The 24,090-nt window shown below is 41.3% G+C and overlaps 2 protein-coding genes across 4 annotated transcripts in view; both read left to right on the top strand.

The window, feature by feature from the left end:
* LOC129701458 (C-terminal-binding protein 1) overlaps positions 1-24,090 on the top strand; it is a 302,130-nt gene that overhangs the window by 36,838 nt on the left and 241,202 nt on the right. The gene's annotated exons all lie outside the window — the stretch shown is intronic.
* Positions 1-24,090, top strand: part of fam53c (family with sequence similarity 53 member C) — a 115,605-nt gene that overhangs the window by 49,305 nt on the left and 42,210 nt on the right. For all 3 annotated transcript variants that reach the window (XM_055642650.1, XM_055642651.1, XM_055642649.1), the window contains one exon: positions 14,176-14,996. In XM_055642650.1, the coding sequence (XP_055498625.1) occupies positions 14,176-14,996 (821 nt within the window). The remainder of the gene's footprint in view (positions 1-14,175; positions 14,997-24,090) is intronic.

The raw sequence follows: 24,090 nt of genomic DNA, 5'->3' as shown, positions 1-24,090 counted from the left end.
ACAACCTCTCAAAAAAACTCAGTTCACTGAGTACTATTTATTTCCCTGGTATACTCGGTCAATTTTAAAGCACATTGTTAGCTAACTCTGAACAAAACAAAGGAAAGTTGGAGCTTTCCTGCTTTTTTCTGCCTCAATGTTCAGTTTTATCACTAGCTGAGCCAACTTAAGGACACGGGTGGTTTTATTAATTGTGGAGTTTCTTGGCTTGCATATGAGGAAATAAACAAGATATTTTTCCATCAGTTGTCATCTTAAAACGTAAGTGCTCTTTTACTGTGACATTTTTGCCTCATCCTTCACAATATAAAGGAGATGAAGTACACTTTGTGTGTTCCAACATTTTGTTGCCTGATCCAAATAATGCTTTGAGTTTATCTGATCAATTTATGTTACACTAACGTGTGTTTAAAAAGGTGCAGCCCCAATGTGACTTGTTGAACCTGGAATAACAGTTACTGCAGGTGATGCAGGCACTAATGTAGGGTAGGCAATATTTCATTTACCCAAGTGAAGACTTTGCCCAAGGTCTAAACACCTGAGAAATTCTATTTGTGGAAAAAAGATTAGTATGGGTGGGGTGACCTGAAAGGCACATTAATGTCCTGTGTGTCTGTCTAAAAATGTAACAGAATCATGTGAAAACCAGCAAAATCAGATCAAATTCTGTCTCTGGCATGTAATGTGGAGGAAGTGAAAGCCTTATTTTGTGAGAATTATTGCATTTGCAAGCACACTTACCAAACATATGCAGCAAAAGGTCATGGTTAATGGTATTGGCGGTATGACACAAAATGTGACTAATTATGTTGACACTTGAGGTAGTTAAAATTGTAAAATGTAGATAGAACAGTGCTGGGGAGTAACTCGGCAGGTCAGGCAGCATCTCTTGAGACAAAGGACTTCTTCTTGCCGTTTCTCATTCTTCAAGCTCTTGATTCGATTGAATTACCAGCCGGGAAATAGTGATGTGATATTCAGAGTTTTATATCAAATTAGTAAATTTTCCTTGGTGCTCTGATTCATAGAAACATAGAAAATAGGTGCAGGAGTAGGCCAGTCGGCCCTTCGAGCCTGCACCGCCATTCAATATCATGGCTAATCATCCAACTCAGTATCCCATCCCTGCCTTCTCTCCATATCCCCTGATCCCTTTAGCCACAAGGGCCACATCTAACTCCCTCTTAAATCTAGCCAATCAACTGGCCTCAACTACCTTCTGTGGCAGAGAATTCCACAGATTCAACACTGTGTAAAAAATGATTTTCTCATCTCGGTCCTAAAAGACTTCCCTCTTATCCTTAAACTGTGACCCCTAGTTCTGGACTTCCCCAACATCGGGAATAATCTTCCTGCATCTAGCCTGTTCAACCCCTTAAGAATTTTGTAAGTTTCTATAAGATCCCCCCCTCAATCTTCTAAATTCTAGTGTGTACAAGCCGTGTCTATCCAGTCTTTCTTCATATGAAAGTCCTGCCATCCCAGGAATCAGTCTGGTGAACCTTCTCTGTACTCCCTCTATGGCAAGAATGTCTTTCCTCAGATTAGGAGACCAAAACTGTACGCAATACTCCAGGTGTGGTCTCACCAAGACCCTGTACAACTGCAGTAGAACCTCCCTGCTCCTATACTCAAATCCTTTTGCTATGAATGCTAACATACCATTTGCTTTCTTCACTGCCTGCTGCACCTGCATGCCTACTTTCAATGACTGGTGTACCATGACACCCAGGTCTCGTCGCATCTCCCCTTTTCCTGATCGGCCACCATTCAGATAATAGTCTACTTTACTGTTTTTGCCACCAAAGTGGACAACCTCACATTTATCTACATTATACTGCATCTGCCATGCATTTTTCCACTCACCCAACCTATCCAAGTCACCTTGCAGCCTCCTAGCATCCTCCTCACAGCTAACACTGCCCCCCAACTTTGTGTCATCCGCATTCAAGTTTTACCCTCTTTAGAATCACATTATTTTTTTCAGGCAGAAGTAATTGCAATAGGGAGTTGGGTGTGGCCAGGTTAGGAGGGTTCTGCAGCATTATGCTTACTTGTGGTCTACAAATGCAGCACCTGATAACAAGAGATTGGTGAAGATAAAATCCCTCGGGTGATGGCCACTAGTTAAATGGAGACTACACAAAAAAGCTGGAGAAACTCAGCGGGTGCAGCAGCATCTATGGAGCGAAGGAAATAGGCAACGTTTCGGGCCGAAACCCTTCTCCAGACTGAAGTTAAATGGAGACTTTGGCTTTGAAAGATCTGGAAAACTAAAGCCATAGATACAGGGAAAGAGCGAGGATTAGAAGATTATAATATATTTTGCCTCTTATTGAACTTGGTATTAGCTGGATATATTGCTATTAGGGACAAATATAAGATTGTTTCTGGTTATAAATACAGACGTGCCTTTCAGCTTACCAAGAACATGTTGACCAGCAAGCACCCAGTTGCAGAAGTCCTGCTTAATTTTCCCCATCACCTCCCCCACTCCCCACCTCCTTTTTTGATACAAAGCCACCCAGCATGCAAACTCCACATGGCACTAGAAGTCAAGATTGAACTTTCATTGCCTAAGTTGTGAGGCAGTGACTATATTAGTTCCACCACTACACCACCCTATACAGCAACAAGTATAAAGACCATACTATACTAGTTCCATCACTACACTAGCCTATACTGCAAAAAGTGTACAGAGGGTGGCAAACCACATCAGTTCTTGACCATTCGTGACTGAACACATTAACCAGAATGAAGACATGAAATTATTTTGAGCTTCCTGACCACAAGATAACTCTGAGCAATGTATAGCCAAAGAGCTGCTTTTGATATAGAAAATATGCAGTCAACTTGCACACACCAAGATCCCACAAACAACTGTGATGATTAGATAATCTGGTTTCATTTTTTGTCGACAAAACAAAACTAGAGCTAGGCTTTACAAATATTTCCACAAACAAAGTTTTACAAATTTGCAACGCTCTTCCACCAAGTGCAGTTGATGCTAGTTTAACAGTTACATTTCAAATCTGGATTTGATAATTCAGCAGTTTACTGTGCAACCTTCAACAGTATTTCCAAACCTGCATCCTGTGCCATCTTTTTTAATAGTAGCTCTAAACAGTAAGAGCAGTGGCCACATTAGTTCACCACTTCTGGCATGTTGCACACCATCCCAATTTGGAAATGGATTGCCATTCCATTTTTAAGTCAAAGTCTTGGAACTCGGCAGCTAAAGGCATTTTGGGACAATGTTCACCCATTTCTCAATGAGGGCAATAAGGACAGGGTATCAAGCCTGTCTCATCTCATGTCTATATCGCACTATCTGCATCAACAATAACAGGCATAAAACACAACAAGATACATGAAACATGAAATTAAGGTGACGAGTGGAAAGTCCAGATTGGGGATGTTGCAAGGATTGGGGGGGGGGGGGGGGGGGGGAGGTGGGAGGTGGAAGGGGAGTCAGTCTACCCCACGACAGATGGGGGAGGAGTGGTACAGTTTGATAGCCACAGGGAAAAAGGATCTCTGGCATTCTGTGCTGCATCTTGGTGGAAGCAGTCTGTTGCTGATAGAACCATTTGGATGTGATCTGCAGCTGATGTTCCTGTAAATTTGCTGCCCATTTTCAGAGTTGATGTTTGGGAGGTACTGTTGGAGTAAATTGGATGAATAACTCTCATACATTTTGTGTATGATATACACTGCATACCATCACTGGAGGCAACGGATGTTTAGTATGGTTGATGAGGTGCTAATCCAACAGACACAAATGGCATTGAGTGTTGGTGATGATGCACTCAGGGGACAATTCCATCATGCTTTTGACTATGTCTCAGAGATGTTGGAAAGTTCCTGGGGTGTAAGGAGGTGAATAGTTTGCTGCAGCTGTTTAATGTTGTGAAAAAAAATATTTATGGTGTGGTACTGTTAGGTAATAATTCCAAGGATACAGATGGTGGAGCATTCAGTGATGGTAATATCATTTGAATGTTCTGGCAATTTTTTTATGGCACTAAAATGTCTTGCCACTTATCAGCCCATACATGAATATAGTGCAGTGTTGCAGCATGCAGGCGCAGACTGGTTCATGTGTTAGAGAGTTGCGATTGGAACTGACTGTTGTGCAATCATCAGTGAACAACCCCATTATTTTAATTTTATCATGAAAGGAAGACCATTAATTGTGTCTGAGGATAGTTGGGTCTAAGATACTTCTCTGGGGAACTACTGCGTCTTCTGACTCTGAGGTCTTATGGCTGGCATGCTTGCTCTTTAGACTGTCTTTCCTGTACAACTCCATCATTGGAATTTTTTCCCTTGGATGTCCATTGACTTTGATTTTACTAGGGCTCTTTGACCCAGTGCTCGGTCAGATGCTTCCTTGATGATAGAAACATTCATTCTCACCAGGCCTCTGAAGCTCAGCTCTTTGGTTATATGTTTGGGCAAAGATTGTGATGAGTTCTGGTGTCAAGTGATCCTGGCAAAATGGAAAATTCTTTAGTCTTTTGCTTGACACTTGAGTGCTAGGCCAATTGTTACTAACAATGAGAATTTTCTTGGAGACAACTCCACTTCTAGTTCAAGCATTCATGACTGATCTTGCACACTGTTTGTGAGGTTACTTGGCTTATTCTGTTGCATGTTGTTTAATACACATGGATTGCAGCATCACGGCAGGTATATCATCATTTTTGTAGTGTGCGTCATGCTGTTCTACTCTCGTCATTGAATCCGTATTGCTTCCATGACTTGTGTAAGAAGGAACTGCAAATGCTGGTTTAAACTGAAGATAGACATAAAAAGCTAGAGTAACTCAGCGGGACAGCCAGCATCTCTGGAGAGAAGGAATGGGTGATGCTTCTACAGAAGGGTCTCGACCTGAAACATCGCCCATTCCTTCTCTCCAGAGATGCTGCCTGTCCCACTGTGTCACTCCAACTTTTTGTGTCTATCTTGCTGCCATGACTTGTTCATTATGGTTGATTGAGGAATGTACTGTGCATTTCTGATGTAAACTGTGGCCCTGGGTGCCCATTATTGAGCTGCCAAGCCTATTCCGAGACCATCTCATTTTGTATGTTCTTGGTGCCACACAGCACAGTGGAGCATGTCCTTAGTGGGAAGTAGGGACTTTGCCTTCACAAGGCCTGTGCAATGATCACTTCCACTGATACCGTCATTATCAGATGCATGAGAGCCCTTCCTTCATTGACATAGTGAAATTTCCAGTTATCTGCCTTGAAGACTGCAGCAGTTTTTTTTTTTTTACAAAATTAGCATTCAGATCTAATCTTTGTATTTGGTTGAACTTCATAGTAAATTAGACTTCATGAAGCAAAGCAATACACACATCCTGGTATACATTGATGGCACTGAAGTAGAGATGGTTGAAAGCTTCATGTCCTTAGGAACAAATATCACCAGTAATTTGTGCTGGACAAACCACATCAAAGCTATGGCCTGAAAGCACATCAATGCCTCTACTTCTTTAGAAGGGTTAGGTAGTTCGGCATGTCCCCAACAACCGTCACAACCTCTATAGAAGTGGTGTAGAAAGCATTTTATCGGGATGCATCATAGCATGCTTTGGAAACGAGTCCATCCAAGACCGCAAGAAATTACAGTTGTGAATGTAGCCCAGATTATCACGCTAAGCATCCTCCCTTCCACTGACTCCATCTACACTTCACACTCCCTCAGCAAGGCCACCAGCATAAACAAGGACCAGTCTCACCCTGGTCACTCCCTCTTCTCCCTTCTTCCATCAGGCAAGACGTACAGTGGTTTGAAACCACATATCTCCAGATTCAGTGAGAGTTTCTTTTCAGCTGTTATCAGGCAACTGAACCATCCATTTACCAGCTAGAGTGAGGTGTTGACCTCTCATCTACCTCATTGGAAAAGTTTGAACTATCATTATTCGGACCTCATCGGACTTTATCTTGCACTAAATGTTGTATCTTTATCATGTGAACGGCTTGATTGTATTCATGTATAGTCTTTTCTGTGACTTAATAGTACGCAACAAACAAGCTCTTCATTGTACCTCAATACACGTGACAATAATAATCTGAACTAAGCACCTAAAGTTGATTTTAAAAGTTCAAAACAATCCACTGCAAAATCAGCAAAGGTTGCAATTCAGATATTAACAGCTAACAAATGTAATATATACCTTGAACCCTTTTACAAAGTGTTCTGTACTCCATCTGTATTCCTTATCTTACCAGTCTATATCAGTTAGGGTGAGTTGATCTCAAGAATTGCAACCCTTAGGCACACTAACTATCAGTCTGAACAACAAGAGATCAGCTGGTTATAAGAATCATGCATCAGCTTCTTAACACCATTGTATTTATCCTCAATGCATTGTTGTGATGAAGTAGCTGCGGTACAGTGCCCTCCACAATGTTTGAGATTTGTAATAGAAAATAAATCACATGTGGTTAAAGTGCACATTGTCAGATTTTAATAAAGGCCATTTTAATACATTTTGGTTTCACCATTTAGAAATTACAGCAGTGTTTATACATAGTCCACCCCCCATTTCAGGGCACCACAATGTTTGGGATACAGCAATGTCATGTAAATGAAAGCAGTCATGTTTAGTATTTTGTTGCATATCCTTTGCATGCTATGACTGCTTGAGGTCAGCCATTCATGAACATCACCATTTGCTGGGTGTCTCCTCTGGTGATGCTGTGCCAGGCCTGTATTGCAGCCATCTGTAGCTTATGCTTGTTTTGAGGGCAAGTCCCCTTCAGCTTTTTCTTCAGCATATAAAAGGCATGCTCAATTGGGTTCAGATCAGGTGATTGATTTGGTCCCTCAAGAATTGACCATTTCTTAGCTTTGAAAAACTCCTTTGTTGTTTTAGCAGTATGTTTGGGATCATTGTCTTGCTGTAGAATGAATTGCCGGCCAATGAGGTTTGAGGCATTTGTTTGACTTGAGCAGATAGGATATGTCTATATACTCCAGATGTTACTATTATTATGCTACTACCATCAACAGTTGTATCATCAATGAAGACAAGTGAGCCATTACCTTCAGCAGCCATACATGCCCAGGCCATAATTCCCCCACCTCCGTGTTTCACAGATGAGGTGGTATGCTTTGGATCTTGGGCAATTCCTTCTCTCCTCCATACTTTGCTCTTACCATCACTCTGATATAAGTTAATCTTCATCTCATCTGTCCACAAGACCTTTTTCCAGACCTTGCTCTTTTAAGTACTTCTTGGTAAACTGTAACCTGGCCATCCTATTTTTGCGGCTAAACTGGTTTGTATCTTGCAGTGTAGCCTCTGAAATTCTGTTCATGAAGTCTTCTGAGGACAGTGGTCATTGACAAACCCATTGACCTGACTACTGAAGAGTGTTTCTGATTGGTCGGACAGGTGTTTGGGGATTTTTCTTTACTATAGAGATAATTCTTCTGTCATCAGCTCTGGAGTTCTTCCGTGGCCTGCCAGTCCCTTTCCAATTAATAAGCTCACCAGTGCTCTCTTTTTTCTTAATGATGTTCCAAACAGTTGATTTCGGTAAGCCTAAGGTTTGGCTGGTGTCTCTAGTTTTATTCTTGTTTCTCAGTCTCATAATGGCTTCTTTGACTTTCATTGGCACAACTTTGGTCCTCATGTTGATAAACAGCAATAAAAGTTTCCAACGGTGATGGAAAGACTGGAGGAATGACTAGGTGCTGAGAGTTCCCTTATACCTGTATTAAGGGGGCAATTAAACACACCTGAGCAATTACAAACACCTTTGAAGCCATGTGCTCCAAACATTATGGTGCCCTGAAATGGGGGGACTATGTATAAACACTGCTGTAATTTCTACATGGCAAAACCAAAATGTATAAAAATGGCCTTTAATAAAATCTGACAATGGGCAATTTACCCACATGCGATTTTTTTCTATTACAAATCTCAAATTGTGGATTACAGAGGCAAATAAATAAATGATGGGTCTTGTCCCAAACATTATGGAGGGCAGTGTAGGTGAGCCTGTACAAAAGTGAATTAATTTTGTACTCATTATTAAGGGGAGGCGTCTAGTAGATTAGATTTTCCATTTTTGCATTGCTTATCCTCAGGAGAGATTCAATTCTGAATTCTGATAAAGGGTCTTCGACCTGAGACGTTAACTCCATTTTTCTTTCCACAGATGCTGTCTGACCCACTGAGTGGTCCACGTGCTCTGTCATTTTATACAAGATTTGATTTGGGATTAGCCAATTCTGCCAAAACATGTTGAAACATTTTGCCTTGTTGGTATCTGTTTCTGTCGCTTGCCATAGAAATTATGAATTCAACTGCGGCAACCAAAGTTTTATACTGAAGCACAATCTTTGATCTGATGAGAGTGCCAGACCATTGGATGTGTTTGTTCACTAAAAAAGTTGAGATCATTTGAATTTGTGCACCGCCTTCTATGCCTTAAGTTCTTACTGGGAACAAAGTGGTTTGCCAAGATTCTAAAAAATAAATAAATGAAGAAAGGATAAGTGGATAAAATGTCAACTGGGATATGGGAATAAATTCCCACACTACTGCTATCATAGTGTGCTTAATACCCTGAATCATCAGAACACATGGATGGGCCTCAATTAAAATCTTACTCAAACAAAAACCCCTGGCAATAATACTCCATGAATATTGCAATAAAGCATCTTGATGATTATGTGCCCTAGTTCTAGCTGGTTTATGTATAAGACAGGTTAGATACAAATAACTCAGCGGGTCAGGTTGCATCTATGGAGAAAATGAATGGGTGTTATGGTTCGGGTCTGAAGAAGGGCCCAGACCCGAAACATCAACAATTTATTTTTCCAGAGATGCTGCCTGACCCACTGAGTTACTCCAGCCCTTTGTATCTATCTTTGGTATAAACTGACATTTGCAGTTCTTTGTATCTACAATTAAGCCCGGTTGTTGCTTAACTGTTATTTGTCTAGATACCTAGATTTTGTAATGCGATAGTATTGGAATTGAATCGACTGGTTGCTGGAAAACATAAAGCTTGTGGTGACGACTAAATAAAATGATACTGAATTCTACCATTCATGGAAACATAACATGCCACTAGAAGCTTTGAAACATGATAAGATGACGGCTTTCTCATTGCTTCATGATCAGTTCCAACCTTAATGCACTTAATTGGAGCTTTTCCAGATTGGGTGTAGTAAAATTAATTGACATTTATTGACCAATTTATCACTGGATAATTGTTGTTGTTGTGGCTTTAAGGATTAGCAATGTGCAGACAGACATATCTTGTTTTAAAAAAGAACTGCCTATTCCACCCCAAAACCACCAGCCAACTTACTGGGGTGTAGTTTCACAAGCAGCCCGCAATGTCTCTTCCTAATCCAAATGGTTAGCATTCCTGTTTGAACTTATACTTGGAAAGTTGATAGCTTTTTTAGCCCACACAATTCTGTTTGTCAAATGTCTTCCATTCTAGGCGTTTGCCTCTGAGTCAGAGATCTGATACAAGGAACTGCAGATGCTGGTTTACACCGAAGATAGACACAAAAAGTTACGGAGATGCTGCTTGAGTTATTGAAGCTTTTTGTGTCTATGGGTGTCTATGGGTGTTGGGCACAAGCTGTGAGCTGGCTGTTGATTTTTCTATTCAGCATGTTTTTGCACCTTAGCAAAACATGTGTTTTCTCATCAGCTCTCAGAGAACGCGCCGAAAAGTAATACATTGATGGAATGTTAGTAAGTGCCATAACTTCAGTCTTGGCATCTTTCTTCATCTCGGCAATAATGTCATGTATTTGAACTTGTAAACAAAAAGTAATACTGATGAATAGATCTTCATGCTCCCTCCGACATCAGTCTGAAGAATGATCTCGACCCGAAACATCGCCGAATCCTTCGCTCCATAGATGCTGCCTCACCCGCTGAGTTTCTCCAGCTTTTTTGTCTACCTACTGAGTAATAGAAGATGATATTTGGCCACATAGGAGGGGGAAATCTGCTTGGTACGAATTGTTTTTAGGAATAGTTTTGAATGACAACTAATGGGCAAAGTGAACACTTAGGCGATTGTTTAGAAGACTGCAGGAGACTCTGCGGTCTCCACATGTTCGCGGGTGGTTGCCGGGAGTCGCTTTCATAGTCGTGAGGAGTTCCCGCATTCTGGGAACTACTCACGGTCTCATTATGGTCGCCACAAATTTTCAAAATGTTGAATAATTAGCGGCGACCAGAATGAAGCCACCATGGAGAGTAGCGAGTATTCTCGCGCCATAGGTGGGTCGCCAGGAGGTCCTAGTGGGTTGCCAGGAGGTCGAAGGTTCTCATAGGTTGTAGCCTGTGCTGACCAGTGAATTTCATTGCCTCATTGGGGGGAAAAAACAAAAGCAGTAGTTTTTCTGAACCAAGGATAACCGACCGATAATGTTAATGTCAGTTGAGCTTCACAGCCCTGTATCTCTGGCTTCTTAAAAGTTGGATCCACTTCATCTCCACTCCTTCTCCTTCTCCCCCCCCTCTTTTAAAGGATTTACGTGACCCTTCCCATACACTGTTCATTCACCGTCTTAATTACAGTGCCAACCTTCCTGTTCATCGCGGTGTGGGTCTGTATCACATTGGCTTTGCACCGTGTAAATTTCACTCAGACAGCGCTCCCCCGCTTGCCCTGTCCCCCGCCTGCATAACGGGCTGGTGAAGGAAGCGACGTGTGTGTGGCCGTTCCAGTCTTCTTTTTCAGGCGACCCACACACACTTCACAGTAGCCTGAAAAATCGCCTAGGTGGGACAGGACCATAACATTCAAATGCACCCTGCTGCGGCTCCTGACACACTGCATGAAGGAGCTGCGGCTGGATGTATTGATGATCATCTGGGATGTTGTGGTCTTCCTAGATAAAAGCTTTAGTAAGGTGGTCATGCCCGAGGTGTAGACGGAAAGTAGATGGGTGACCACCAGGAAAGGAAAAGGGAGTAAGCAGAGAGTACAGGAATCACCTGTGGCCATTCCCATTGAGAACATGTATGCCATTTCTATACTGTCGGGGATATGACCTTTCTGAGGAGATCAGCAATCAGGTCTGTGGCACCAAACCCGACTGACGCACAGCGGGGACAGGTAGAATAAGAAGACGTGGTGTTAGGAGACACATTAGTTCGGAAGATAGGAGATTGTGTGACTGCAAACTGGACTGTCTGATGGTGTGTTGCCTCCCTGGTGACAGGGTCCAGGATGTCGGAGTGGCTGCAGATCATTCTGAAAGGAGAGGGTGAACAGCCAGAGATTATTGTTCACCTTGGCACAAATGACAAATATAGGTTAAGCAGTGTTAAAAAGCAGGATCTCAAGGGTAGTAGTGTCAGGATTACATCCAGTGCCATGTGTAAGTGAGGGTAAGAATAGGAGTATAGGAATGTGTGGTTGAGGAACTTATGCAAGGGCAGGAATTGAAAATTTTCGTCAATTGGGAATTCTTTTGAAACTTGGGGTTGATCTCATAGGAGTGTATAAAATAATGAGGGGCATAGACAGGGTAAATGCACAGAATCTTGGTCCCAGGGTAATGAAATTAAGAACTAGAGGGTTTAGGTTTACGGTGAGAAGGGGAAAGATTTAATAAGTAAATGAGGGGCACATTTTCCCATAAGCATTGTGGGGTGATATGGAATGAGCTGCCAGATGTAGTTGAGGCAGGTGCAATAACTACATTTATAAGTCATTTGGACAGGTGCATGGATAGGTAAGGATTGGAAGGATATGGGCATATGGTGATAAATTGAACCAGCTTACATGGGGCATCATAGACGAGTTGGGCAAAAAGGCCTCTTTCCATGCTACATGACTCTTGGTGCTGTTAAAATGCATACTTTAGAAGACGTGATCCAATAGGGGGAAAAGCTCTTTTTGTGAGTAACCTGACTATCCGATAAGGTTCCTGTCTGATGCAGCATGGAATGTGGAAAGATGATAATGTGGCATGCAACCTGTAATTTGTAGTATATTCATAATGTTGACCTCTTTAGTGTCTTTCAATAAGAAACTGCCTTTCCAAATTTGTTGTTCTGGTGTCATAAATATGCAATTGAACAAGATTTGTTAAAAAAAATTATAGGAGACCATAAATTAATTTATGCAAACAATTTTTAGTATACAATTAGTAATCATTATTCCTTAATTGCAACTTTTTTTATGTGGGAGGGGGGGGGTTGGGAGCAGCATTTAAAGGAAAGACAAATATAATTAGGTAGAAGAAGAATTTCTTTGTTGGCTATATTTGGAAAGTCAAATGGTCAAGGATGTGTTTGAGTTCCTTTCCCCATCCACATACAGTGCCTTGCAAAAGTATTCATACCCCATGAACTTTTCCACATTTTGCCACGTTACAACTACAAACGTAAATGTATTTTATTGGGATTTTATGTGATAGACCAACACAAAGTGGCGCATAATTGTGAAGTGGAAGGAAAATGATACATGGTTTTCAAATTTTTTTACAAATAAAAAACTGAAAAGTGTGGTGTGCAAAAGTATTCAGCCCCCTTTACTCTGATACCCCTAAATAAAATCCAGTGCAACCAATTGCCTTCAGAAGTCACCTAATTAGTAAATAGAGTCCACTTGTGTGTAATCTAATCTCAGTATAAATACAGCTGTTCTGTGAAGGCCTCAGAGGTTTGTTAGAGAACATTAGTGAACAAACAGCATCATGAAGCCCAAGGAGCACACCATACAGGTCAGGGATAAAGTTGTGGAGAGGTTTAAAGCAGGGTTAGGTTATAAAAAAATATCCCAAGCTTTGAACATCTCACGGAGCACTGTTCAATCCATCATCCGAAAATGGAAAGAGTATGGCACAACTGCAAACCTACCAAGACGTGGCCGTCCACCTAAACTGACAGGCCGGGCAAGAAGAGCATTGATCAGAGAAGCAGCCCAGAGGCCCATGGTAACTCTGGAGGAGCTGCAGAGATCCACAGCTCAGGTGGGAGAATCTGTCCACAGGACAACTATTAGTCGTGCACTCCACAAATCGGGCCTTTATGGAAGAGTGCCAAGAAGAAAGCCATTGTTCAAAAAAAGCCATAAGTCCCGTTTGCAGTTTGCCACAAGCCATGTGGGGGACACAGCATACATGTGGAGGAAGGTGCTCTGGTCAGATGAGACCAAAATTGAAGTTTTTGGCCTAAATGCAAAACGCTATGTGTGGCGGAAAACTAACACTGCACATCACCCTCAACAGACCATCCCCACTGTGAAACATGGTGGTGGCAGCATCATGCTGTGGGGATGCTTTTCTTCAGCAGGGACAGGGAAGCTGGTCAGAGTTGATGGGAAGATGGATGGAGCCAAATACAGGGCAATCTTGGAAGAAAACCTGTTAGAGTCTGCAAAAGACTTGAGACTGGGGCGGAGGTTCACCTTCCAGCAGGACAACGACCCTAAACATACAGCCAGAGCTACAATGGAATGGTTTAGATCAAAGCATATTCATGTGTTAGAATGGCCCAGTCAAAGTCCAGACCTAAATCCAATTGAGAATCTCTGGCAAGACTTAAAAATTGCTGTTCACAGACGCTCTCCATCCAATCTGACTGAGCTTGAGCTATTTTGCAAAGAAGAATGGGCAAAAATTTCAGTCTCTAGATGTGCAAAGCTGGTAGAGACATACCTCAAAAGACTTGCAGCTGTAATTGCAGCGAAAGGTGGTTCTACAAAGTATTGACTCAGGGGGGCTGAATACTTTTGCAAGCCACACTTTTCAGTTTTTATTTGTAAAAAAATTTGAAAACCATGTATCATTTTCCTTCCACTTCACAATTATGCGCCACTTTGTGTTGGTCTATCCCATAAAATCCCAATAAAATACATTTACGTTTGTGGTTGTAACGTGACAAAATCTGGAAAAGTTCAAGGGGTATGAAAACTTTTGCAAGCCACTGTAGCTGGTCTCAGCTGGAACTACATTTGAAATGGCATGATTGGGTTGGGAGGGGAGTAGTCTCCATCGACTTTGCTCTCAGTTGGTACCTAGTTGGCTGAAGCATTTGCAACTCCAAGAAGCCCCTGGAATCATCACCCCCCAATGAACGGATGTCCTAAGGAGAATACAGTACCGACATTATGTGATTTTCATGATGGAATTGCATTACTAAATGTTTTCCTCATTTTTCAGGGGAAAGGAACTGGAATGTTTTAGACTCCTCAAACACTGAATTGCCGGTGGGCATGGGGTTTCCTTCATTCGCAAACTACAGCCTAAGCAGTATTGACTCCTCCAATCAGAATAAATCGTTGTGCACAAGACAAACAGCAAAAACATGGATGGGACATGTGACGAGCACATCGGTGGGAAATTTAAGTGACTTGCAGTTCACGGAGAGTTTTACCGCACTGCCAGATCCACCAACCAAAAGACACTGTCGGTCTCTATCTGTGCCGGAAGACCTGTCACACTGCAAGTCTCTCTGGAAGCCTGCTGGATCCAAGGTGTGGACTCCTGTCAAACGGCGATGCAACAGTGGTGGAAATGGGGGCGGCCAACTGTGTAACACAACTCAACGTCCCACCAGCCTTGCTCTCCAGCAATTATCCAACTCCAGTCACCCTTCCAACACCAGCAGTTTCACATTTTCTAGTCTCACAGCATCTCCTGAATCCCCGTTGCCATGGATGCTGTCGCCCAATAATCATTCCACAGATATCGGTGAGAGAACTTTCTTGGGTGTGCAGTGCATTTTGCCCGAGCAGTGCACATTCATTCCTCAAAGGCGTTTCTCACTGTCGCCAGTACACATTCGAGAGGCAGCAAGGTGTCTGCTTTCAGCCAAAAGCACTCCCTCCTCGACACCAGAGATGAATCGACGACAGCAGGGCTTGTCGCGTAGTCACTCCCAACCCTGTGACTTAAACGAACGCAAGTGTGGTATAAAGCGAAGGCACGATGATGACGTCAGGTGGACAAGGCCTGCTTTGGACTTCTTCAAGATGAACCAGGTATGTGCTAGTTGCAGGGAACCAATCCACATACTAATCTGTAATGAAAATCTATGCCGTATAAATGTATTGCACTATCTTTGTTGAAATCTGAAAGGGCTAGATTTAAAACCTCTCCATTAAAACTCCACCATCGCATAACATGTTTTTATTAGGTGGTGTAACTGCAAGTTAGCACTCTGGTAAAACCAACCCACTCAGCATCTTCTGATCTGTAATGAACATGTTATTTTAATAAATAGCGAGAGAAATTCAATCGCAGAATGCCCAGAAAACCCGCACAGATGGAAATTGCATTCATGTGACCAATTTTACACATGTTTATGAGAGAGGTGAAATGAACTTCATGAACATGAACTTTGTTTTTCTTGGCACCCAGTGCAACCAAATGACACCAGTTGTTATGCAATGCTGACATTTAGTTTGAGATAATTGGTCATATTGGCATGAACATGATTTCCACACAGAGGAACAGCTTTTAATTAATGTTGAATGCTCAAGCATGGCTCATCTCCTGCAGTCGTAGGCAGACAGCTGCACAACTATCTGTCAAGCCAACCTCAACTGGACTGACCCATACTGGAATCTCAGTCACCTCACCTCCAGGTGAGTTTACCAAGTTTCCCCACATAATGAAGTGGCCAGAAATGCCGGAAGATGTCCAGCAAAAAGATAAATGAGGGAAAAGGCATCTGGCAAGATTAGGCTGTAAGCTATCAAGAAGCTGTCAGTAAGGAATGCCTGCCCTTTTGAATGCAAGCCCTTTTAGGAGCACAGTGCAGCAGCCAAATGTCCTTTGATGTGGTGAGCACAGGTTAGATTTATCAAAGATAGACACAAAAAGCTGGAGTAACTCAGCGGGGCAGGCAGCATCTCTGGAGAGAAGGAATGGGTGACGTTTCAGCTCGAGACCCTGAGTCTGAAGAAGGGTCTCAACCTGAAACGTCACCCATTCCTTCTCTCCAGAGATGATGCCCTGCGCAGCTGAGTTACTCCAGCTTTTCGTGTCTACGGTTTAAACCAGCATCTGCAGTTCCTTCCTACTCATCAGATTTATCAAAATCGGAAAGCTACCTGCTGCACTAGTTGGGTTATTCTTTTACAATGTAGCAATTAGCATCATAATTACATATGTGGCATATTTCAGTACAGCCGGCCAGCAAGGATCCCGAGGTAAGATATCTGAGAGATCACCCTGACTGATGTTAACAGCGTAGAAACTGCGTTTATTTGCTAGTTGAGATGTGTCCAACAAGCAGCACAAGCCTGCCCAGCTGTCAAAGTCATGCTCAACCTCATCAGAATCTCTGCCTCACAGTGTTCGCAGGCCTTCCCTGCTGTGTTATGCCACATATGCTGCTTGGCATCAAGAATTATTCTACCAGCAAAGTGGGGAACTTTGTAAAGGTAACACTGGCCTAAAATGAATCTGGGTGTGGATGGGTTAATGAGCTGCAGGGCAAAGCTCTCAAAAGTGCAGGCACTCATCAAAGACGTGTGCCTTTTACAGAACTCCTACCATGAGTGCTCTTTGTATGTCAGAGCCACTTTCTTTACACATTCTCATCATTGTAGCATTCATTACACTCATTCCTTGCCAACACCCCCCAGTGCCTCAAGAGTGCTAAATTGGACAATAAAACTCTGATAATCTGGCGCCAATACCTGGAACTTTGGTGCTAGACTGGCAGATTCCCCAGGTTATTGAATCTTACTTTTATTAATACTCTGATACACTTTTTATTGACTATTTAGATGCTACACAGTTTTACAATAAACTTTATAGTGAGTATGGGACCAAGAACCCCGGTGACTGGGAGGGGACACGGGTAAAGAACACAGGAACAGGGGTAGGAAGGGGTCTTGGGAATGGGGGCCCTGACGAGGGGGAGCAGCAATGGGGGCTCGGATAGGTGGGACACGGGACCGGGGGTGTCCTGGTGCGTTGAAAGAAAATACACCCAAAGTGATCTAATGATTCAGATGCTGAACCATTGGGATTTCCGAATAGTCAGTGTTATGCCTTTTTTATGGTGTGATCCTTTAAGGACCACTTCCTGAGGTAAAAATGGGAGTTTTTATTTTTGAAACAGTATTAGGGTGATTGCCGGAAAAATGGTACAGATAAAATTGCAGGCCAACATGCACTGTGCAATAATGCTGACAGCTTCTGTCAACTGCCTTCAAAAGATGCTTCCTGTGCATCTGAAATAACAATGTAAGTGACAAAATATATTCAACATCCCCTTCCATCATCTTCTCTGATATTATTATTTTTTAATGGTTGTTAATTTTAAGCCCTATTGGGATTCTGCAAGGTGGCAGAAAGCTGAATCTATCAGTTCCTCATCACAGACGACTTGTAGAGTTAATTAAAAACAATAAGCGCAGAATCATTTATAGAGGATGCTTGTGGAATTTATGCCCTAACCAGCAAGTTTTCCATGGTATTTTCCATCGGTAATTCAAAACCTGGAGTTCCATTTCATATGTTCAGTGTTTCTGACAGTATTCTCACTTTTTATCCTGTTTATTTCATGCTGTTTTCTGATATACGAATTCACTGCTCCACCTAATTTCTTGCACTGTGCACAAGAAATGCCGAGCGGATGTTAAAAGGTTTTGCGTGGTAAAATATACTTAAAATACTTGAAAGCTTTTGACAAAAGTTGCACAAATGTGATTAATATATGTGAGGTAGCACTGGAGATAAATGTGGTATTAGCTCAGGGAAGAACTAGTGTATTCAGGACAAAGGAGTATTGCTAACATGTGAGATGTATCAAGTATAATTCCTCAAGAAAGAAGTATCTAGTTGGACACAAAGTTGCTGGAGTCACTCTGTGGGTCAGGCAGCATCTCTGGAGATAAAGGATGGGTAATATTTCGGGTTGGGACCCTTCTTGAGACTAAAAGTATGGGGTGGGGCCAGGGATGCCGTGCTGGAGGTGAGAAAAGACCAGGACCAAATGGGCGGGCCACAAATGACCACAGGCAATGTGGTGCCTGGTAGGCACATTGTTAGCTAGAGAAGGTGTGATCTCAAGGGGGCACCAATGTGGAGAACTGTGGAACTGGTGATTATGGTGAATGGAGTGGAGTCAAAGTAGAAGTTATTTAAAATTGGCAAATTCAATGTACATATCTCTGGATGATTTCATCAAAATCCAAGGAATCTTGGGCAAAAAGTATAGAAGTGTGAAAACGCACACCTCCAGTTTCAGGGACAGTTTCTTCCCAGCTGTTACCAGGCAACTGAACCATCCTACCAACAACTGGAGAGTAGTCCTAAACTATTATCTACCTAATTGGAGACCCACCGGTTATCTTTGATCGGACTTAACTGGCTTTATGTTGCACTAAACGTTATTCATGTTATTCCCTTTATCATGTATCTCTACACACTGGATGGCTCGATTGTAATCATGTATTTCCGCTGACTGATTAACACGCAACAAAATCTTTTCACTGTACCTCTGTATACGTGACAATAAACTAAACTCAAACTCATAGCTCAGCAGAGGAACAGTGATCTTTTGAAAATCCTCGATTTGGAAGCTTATTAAGGTATTGACTTGACATCTAGAATTGAGCTCAATAATTTTAGATTGTAATGATATGTTGCAACTCGATCTCAGGGGGGTTGGCTCTTTATAAGTAATCTGTTACTTTTACGCACTATACACGGAAACATATTGTCACTGACGTGATGATCAGTATGAGTTTTGTTTGCAGGAAAACTTGTTGCTATATAATATTACATTAGATCAATGCAAAATATGTCAGGCAGAAAATAAATTATTTCCATTCATCTGTGCAGTGAATGCACTGCATTCTTTACAGCCAACTCTTAACAGCATGCCTGAACATGTGGCATGCAATTGTATCATTAGAGAAGAACAAATTGAAATGCTCTGAATTTGTAAATCGATAATTGCCATTTGAGATTTCTCTGCAGAAGGGTAATCCTTTGCAAACATATGTAAGGTACCGTACCATTTTAAGAAATTGAACATTCTGCAATGGTTTTTGAAGATCTGCATTGGTTGCAGGTGCTAATACATTTAATGCTATTTTTGAAACAAACGTTTCTGTACAATTTTTTTTAACAATAAAACACACAAATCCTGCTTCCTCCAGGTTACTTGATTCTGTTATATTGTGAACGATGTTCTGTCTTTGGTATTTGGTTTTATGTTCTTTAGGGAGAGTCTTGGTTCTTGCCCAACATGGTTATTTGGCATGAATTAATGTCGGAGATCTCAAACTCATGAAGTCAACACCATGCTCTATGATGCTCTGCTTATTACACCAGCTGTTGTGCATGTCATCCTCCACCACCCTGTCCACGGCCCTATTGTTCTTCAGCTATTTAATGGATTAACATTCAATAAAAGCTTGGAACCTTCTACACAATACTCAACATGTTCTGACTTGGACTACTACCTTTCATACAGGGCAAATAGTTTAGATAAAATGTTGCCATGGACATTGATTCATAACTACTTATTTGCATAGCTTTATGTACCCTGCATTGGCCTTTGATGTTCTGTACTTTAGAATTGATTTTTGGCCAATTACATGGAAGAATCCGAGAGTAGTTACCATTTTAATTCCACTTATTAAAGAGAGGCTTAATCATTGGGAGGACAAAAAGCAGCAGCATCTGTGTCCAAGTTCTTTTCCAGGTTAAGTGCCAAACTGAATTGGACACAGATTGTTGTTTTTTCTCATTGTTGCTGAATCCTGAAGTACCCTCTCATTAAAGTCTCCTTCACTGAACAGACTTCAGCAATTCCATCAAAGGCCCACTGCCATTTCGTGAGGGTCATTGGCGATGGACACTTAATGCTGGGTTTCCTCTGGTCCAGATGAATGATTCATTTAGTGAAAAAAAAAAGAATGAAGAGTGTCTAAGATCCCCAATCTTTATATCAATCAGACAAACATTTTAGTTCTTGTCAAATAGGAAATGCTGCAGTTGTAAATTTTGCTGATGGAGATGTATATTAAAGGAATTACCGGTTTTAATAATCGTAATCTTTTAAGTTAGATGTTGGGTGTGTAATTCTGAGCTTTATTGATACCTACCCTTTTAACTTCTCTAAATCATTTTATTTGGCAGATCTGGTTGAATCCAGCAGAGAGGTATGGTGCTAATCTTGAAAAAGAAGGGAAATCAGTATATGCTAGCTCCTTTGTCCATTGTGCCGTGTGAACTGTACTTGCTTGCATGTCTGATTATAGCACAGTGATCTTGCGTGAGTGGGGCTTGGTGCTCTCCTGCCTAGAGACCTAGAGATGGATATACATGGCAAGCACTACTGATAGAAAGTGACCATAGAAGGAGAAGCATTTGGATGTTTTCAAAGAAAATATCTGCACGATCTATGTTCCAAATTATTGTTTTCAAAAATAGAAAAGCTTAATCATTCTGTATTATTAAGTCTTTGAATATTTTTATAACCTCTTTTTAACCTAATTTTGTACGTGGTTTTTTGCTTGTTATTTTCACCCACCCTTCTTTGATAATGCCAAATGTATTTAGAAGTTACAAACAGGAAGCCAAATGTCTCTCTGCTTCATGCACCCACTTCCCTTAATTAGAAGTGAACCTTTTCTACTCTCTTCCCTGATCATGTGTTTTGTGCAAGGCCAGGAGCTTGGGGACAGCTGAGCTAAAGCAGCATTCTTTAATTCTCATGTTAAGCTAATCAACTTTATAGGGTAATTAACAAACTATTCACCAGCTTATGCTGGGTTTTATTCGAGAGAACATGTTTGTGTACTTGTCTGCTCACAGGCCCCTGATGGTATATTCTTGTTGAAAATGGAACTTGATATTGAACTTTGTAAAGACCTTGGAACACTAATTGCAGTCATACATGATGGGTTATAATTTGTATGCAGCTGCCTCGAAACTAAATGCAGCCTGCTTAAAAGCTGTGATTTGAAGATAATAATTTAACATTTTTATATCAACTGAATTTTTTCCTATTTTTTCTTATTTCCCTCCCATTTCTAAAAAGATAATTTGATACTAGTACATTAGTCTAGGAGAAATCGTTTTAATTTGAAGTATTTAAAAAAAACGTCTGTTTGCATTTAAAGAAAAATGAAGTGTTTCCTTGAATGGTGGTTCGGAGAGTGTATTGAATTTCAGATTGAAGTGGGTGGTAACAATTGAAGTGGCGAAACTGTTGCATTATACATGACAGAAGGGTGGTGACCAGAGGGGTGATTGTTTTCATGAGCTATGGAGCAGAATTAGGTCATTCGTCCCATCAAGTCTACTCCGCCATTCAATCATGATTCATCTATCTTTCCCTTAACCCCATTCTCCTGCCTTCTCTCCATAACTCCTGATACCCGTACTAATCAAGAAGCTATCAATCTCCACCTTAAAAATATCCATTGGCTTGGCCTCCACAACTTTCAGTGGCAATGAATTGCACAGATTCACCACCTTTGTTGGAGTCTGTAGAACTAGGGTAGTCACTGTCTCATTTAGAACTGAGCTGAGAAGACATTTTAAATCCAGAGGGTATTAAATGATTAGGATTGTTATTCCAGGACTGTGGGGGTTTAATCATTTGAATATATTCAAGATTAAGATTGATAGATTGTTAGATATGAAGGAAATCAGAGAATTTGTGTATGCTCAGGAAAATGGGACTGAGGTCAAAGATCAGCCTTGATCTTTTGAATGGCCAAACAAGGCTTGTGGACCCAAAAACAGAAGCAGCAAAAAAAAAAAAGCAACAACATTCTTCTTTGTTTGTGCATCTTCATGTAACCACCAACTAAACCACCAAGGTACCATTGACCAAACAAAATGCTCCATTTGCTAGATATCACAAATATAAACAGTAAATACTGAAAATAGGCAGACTGCATCTGTGGAGAATGAAACAGTAAACGTTTGGCATCAATGAGCTTTCATCAGTGATCTGACTATTCACCCGAAACTTGGATACTCTCCCCAGGGCTCTGTCTGATCTGATGAGTATACCCACCAATTTATCATTGAGTAGGAAGGAACTGCAGATGCTGTTAAATCGAAGATAGACACAAAAAGCTGGAGTAACTCAGCGGGACAGGGAGCATCTCTGGCGAGAAGGAATGGGTGACGTTCGGGTCGAGACCCATCTTCAGACTTGCAGTCTCGACCCAAACGTCGCCAATTCCTTCTCTCCAGAGATGCTGCCTGTCCCGCTTAGTTTCTCCAGCCTTTTGTGTTTATCTTCAATTTATTATCGAGTCTGTCCTGACTGGACAGAGTTGAATTTATTTCAGTCTGAACCTGATGTGAATAAATTTCAACAATATATCATACTCAAACTGAGCATAAATGTGTAGGAACCTGGGAGGTTGCCGTGGAGTGAACACCATTAACTGATCCAAAGAATGAAGACTCCACATGGTAGATCATTTGTTTTCCTGTCATGGGGATGAGTGGGCGGTGATTTACTTCAATGAACTTTTATAGGATTTGGACTAGTGATCAAGTTGTGATAAAGACTGCCATTATTTAACTTGGAGAAATCAGATTCTATCATAATTGTTGTGGGGGTTATTAAATGATTCCAAACATTTATTAATAACATTTGGAAACTGACCTGATTCTCAGCGAGGGTTGTTTGACGGTTGTCCAGTGTTTAAAAGGCAAACTCTTCTATACCCTTCTTGTTTTGAGTGATTTGCCTTAAACCGCAAGTTCTCGGATTCTCCCGTTCCAAAATTCTGTCTCCTTTTACAAACCCTATGTTTTCTATTACGTTTTGTCAGGTACATTTCTTTGGAGTAGCATTTCATTGATTTCAGTTGCTGACCTGGTCTTTTGATACAACATTCTTACATTAACTTAGATAAAGTAGACATATTACCTGCTCGTCTGAAGAAGGGTCTCGACCCGAAACGTCACAGTTTCTTCTCCAGAGATGCTGCTTGTCGCGCTGAGTTACTCCAGCATTTTGTGTCTATCTTTGATTTAAACCAGCATCTACAGTTCTTTCTTACACATATTATCTGCTCAGTTGTTTCAACTCCTGTATTTCAATTTACAGATTTCTGCTCTTTAATTTTATTGCTTAGTTGCTTGGAATTGCTACGAGAGTTCACTTAAAGGAGTAAGCATTCAAATCAGGACAGCCGATTCCTCAAAGGCACAATGATTCATGGGGAATTTATAAACCAGGAATGTTCCAAATTGCACCTCTAGTTTCTGCTGAGTTAATTGATAATTATCCATTTAAATGATAGTAGAGAGCATGCTGACCGGTTGCATCGTGGCTTGGTTCGGCAACTTAAGCGCCCAGGAGTGGAAAAGACTACAAAAAGAAGTAAACACTGCCCAGTCCATCGTCGGCTCTGACCTCCCTACCATCGAGGAGATCTATCGCAGTCACTTCCTCAAAAAGGCTGGCAGCATCATCAAGGACCCACACCATCCTAGCCACACACTCATCTCCCCGCTCCCTTCAGGTAGAAGGTACAGGAGCCTGAAGACTGCAACGTCCAGGTTCAGAAATAGCTACTTCCCCACAGCCATCAGGCTATTAAACTCAAATGTATCAAAACTCTAAACATTAATGGACCATTATCTGTTTATTTGCTCCTTATCTGTTTATTTATTCATGTGTGTATATTTATATAATGGTATATGGACACACTGATCTGTTCTCTCTCTATTCATGCCTACTATATTCTGTTGTGCTGAAGCAAATCAAGAATTTCATTGTCCTACCTGGGACACATGACAATAAACTCTCTTGAATCTTGAGAAGTATCACATCAACTCTGGTCTTGGTTAAGAAAAGTAAAATCTTTGAGTCTTTGGGAAACGTCACTGATTGTGCTCGCCTTTATGCTACAGTAACTTAAAAGCTGGTCACTTCGAAAGATGAACCAAGTTAGAGGTATGGTATCTTTCCAGGCCATGTCTTCCGTGATGTTGTACAGACCCAGACTAAACACAACAATACAACAATCGTGTCAATGTGGTATAATTTCAAGGTTCTGATCTTTTTTTGAGGTCATTCGCTGTTCTAAATAAATCACGCATTACTTTTGTAGTTCCTTTAACTTCAAGAGA

The sequence above is a fragment of the Leucoraja erinacea genome, chromosome 11 (genome assembly GCF_028641065.1).
Source record: "Leucoraja erinacea ecotype New England chromosome 11, Leri_hhj_1, whole genome shotgun sequence".
NCBI classification, from domain to species: Eukaryota; Metazoa; Chordata; class Chondrichthyes; order Rajiformes; family Rajidae; genus Leucoraja; species Leucoraja erinaceus.
This window is presented reverse-complemented; position numbering and strand designations above follow the sequence as displayed.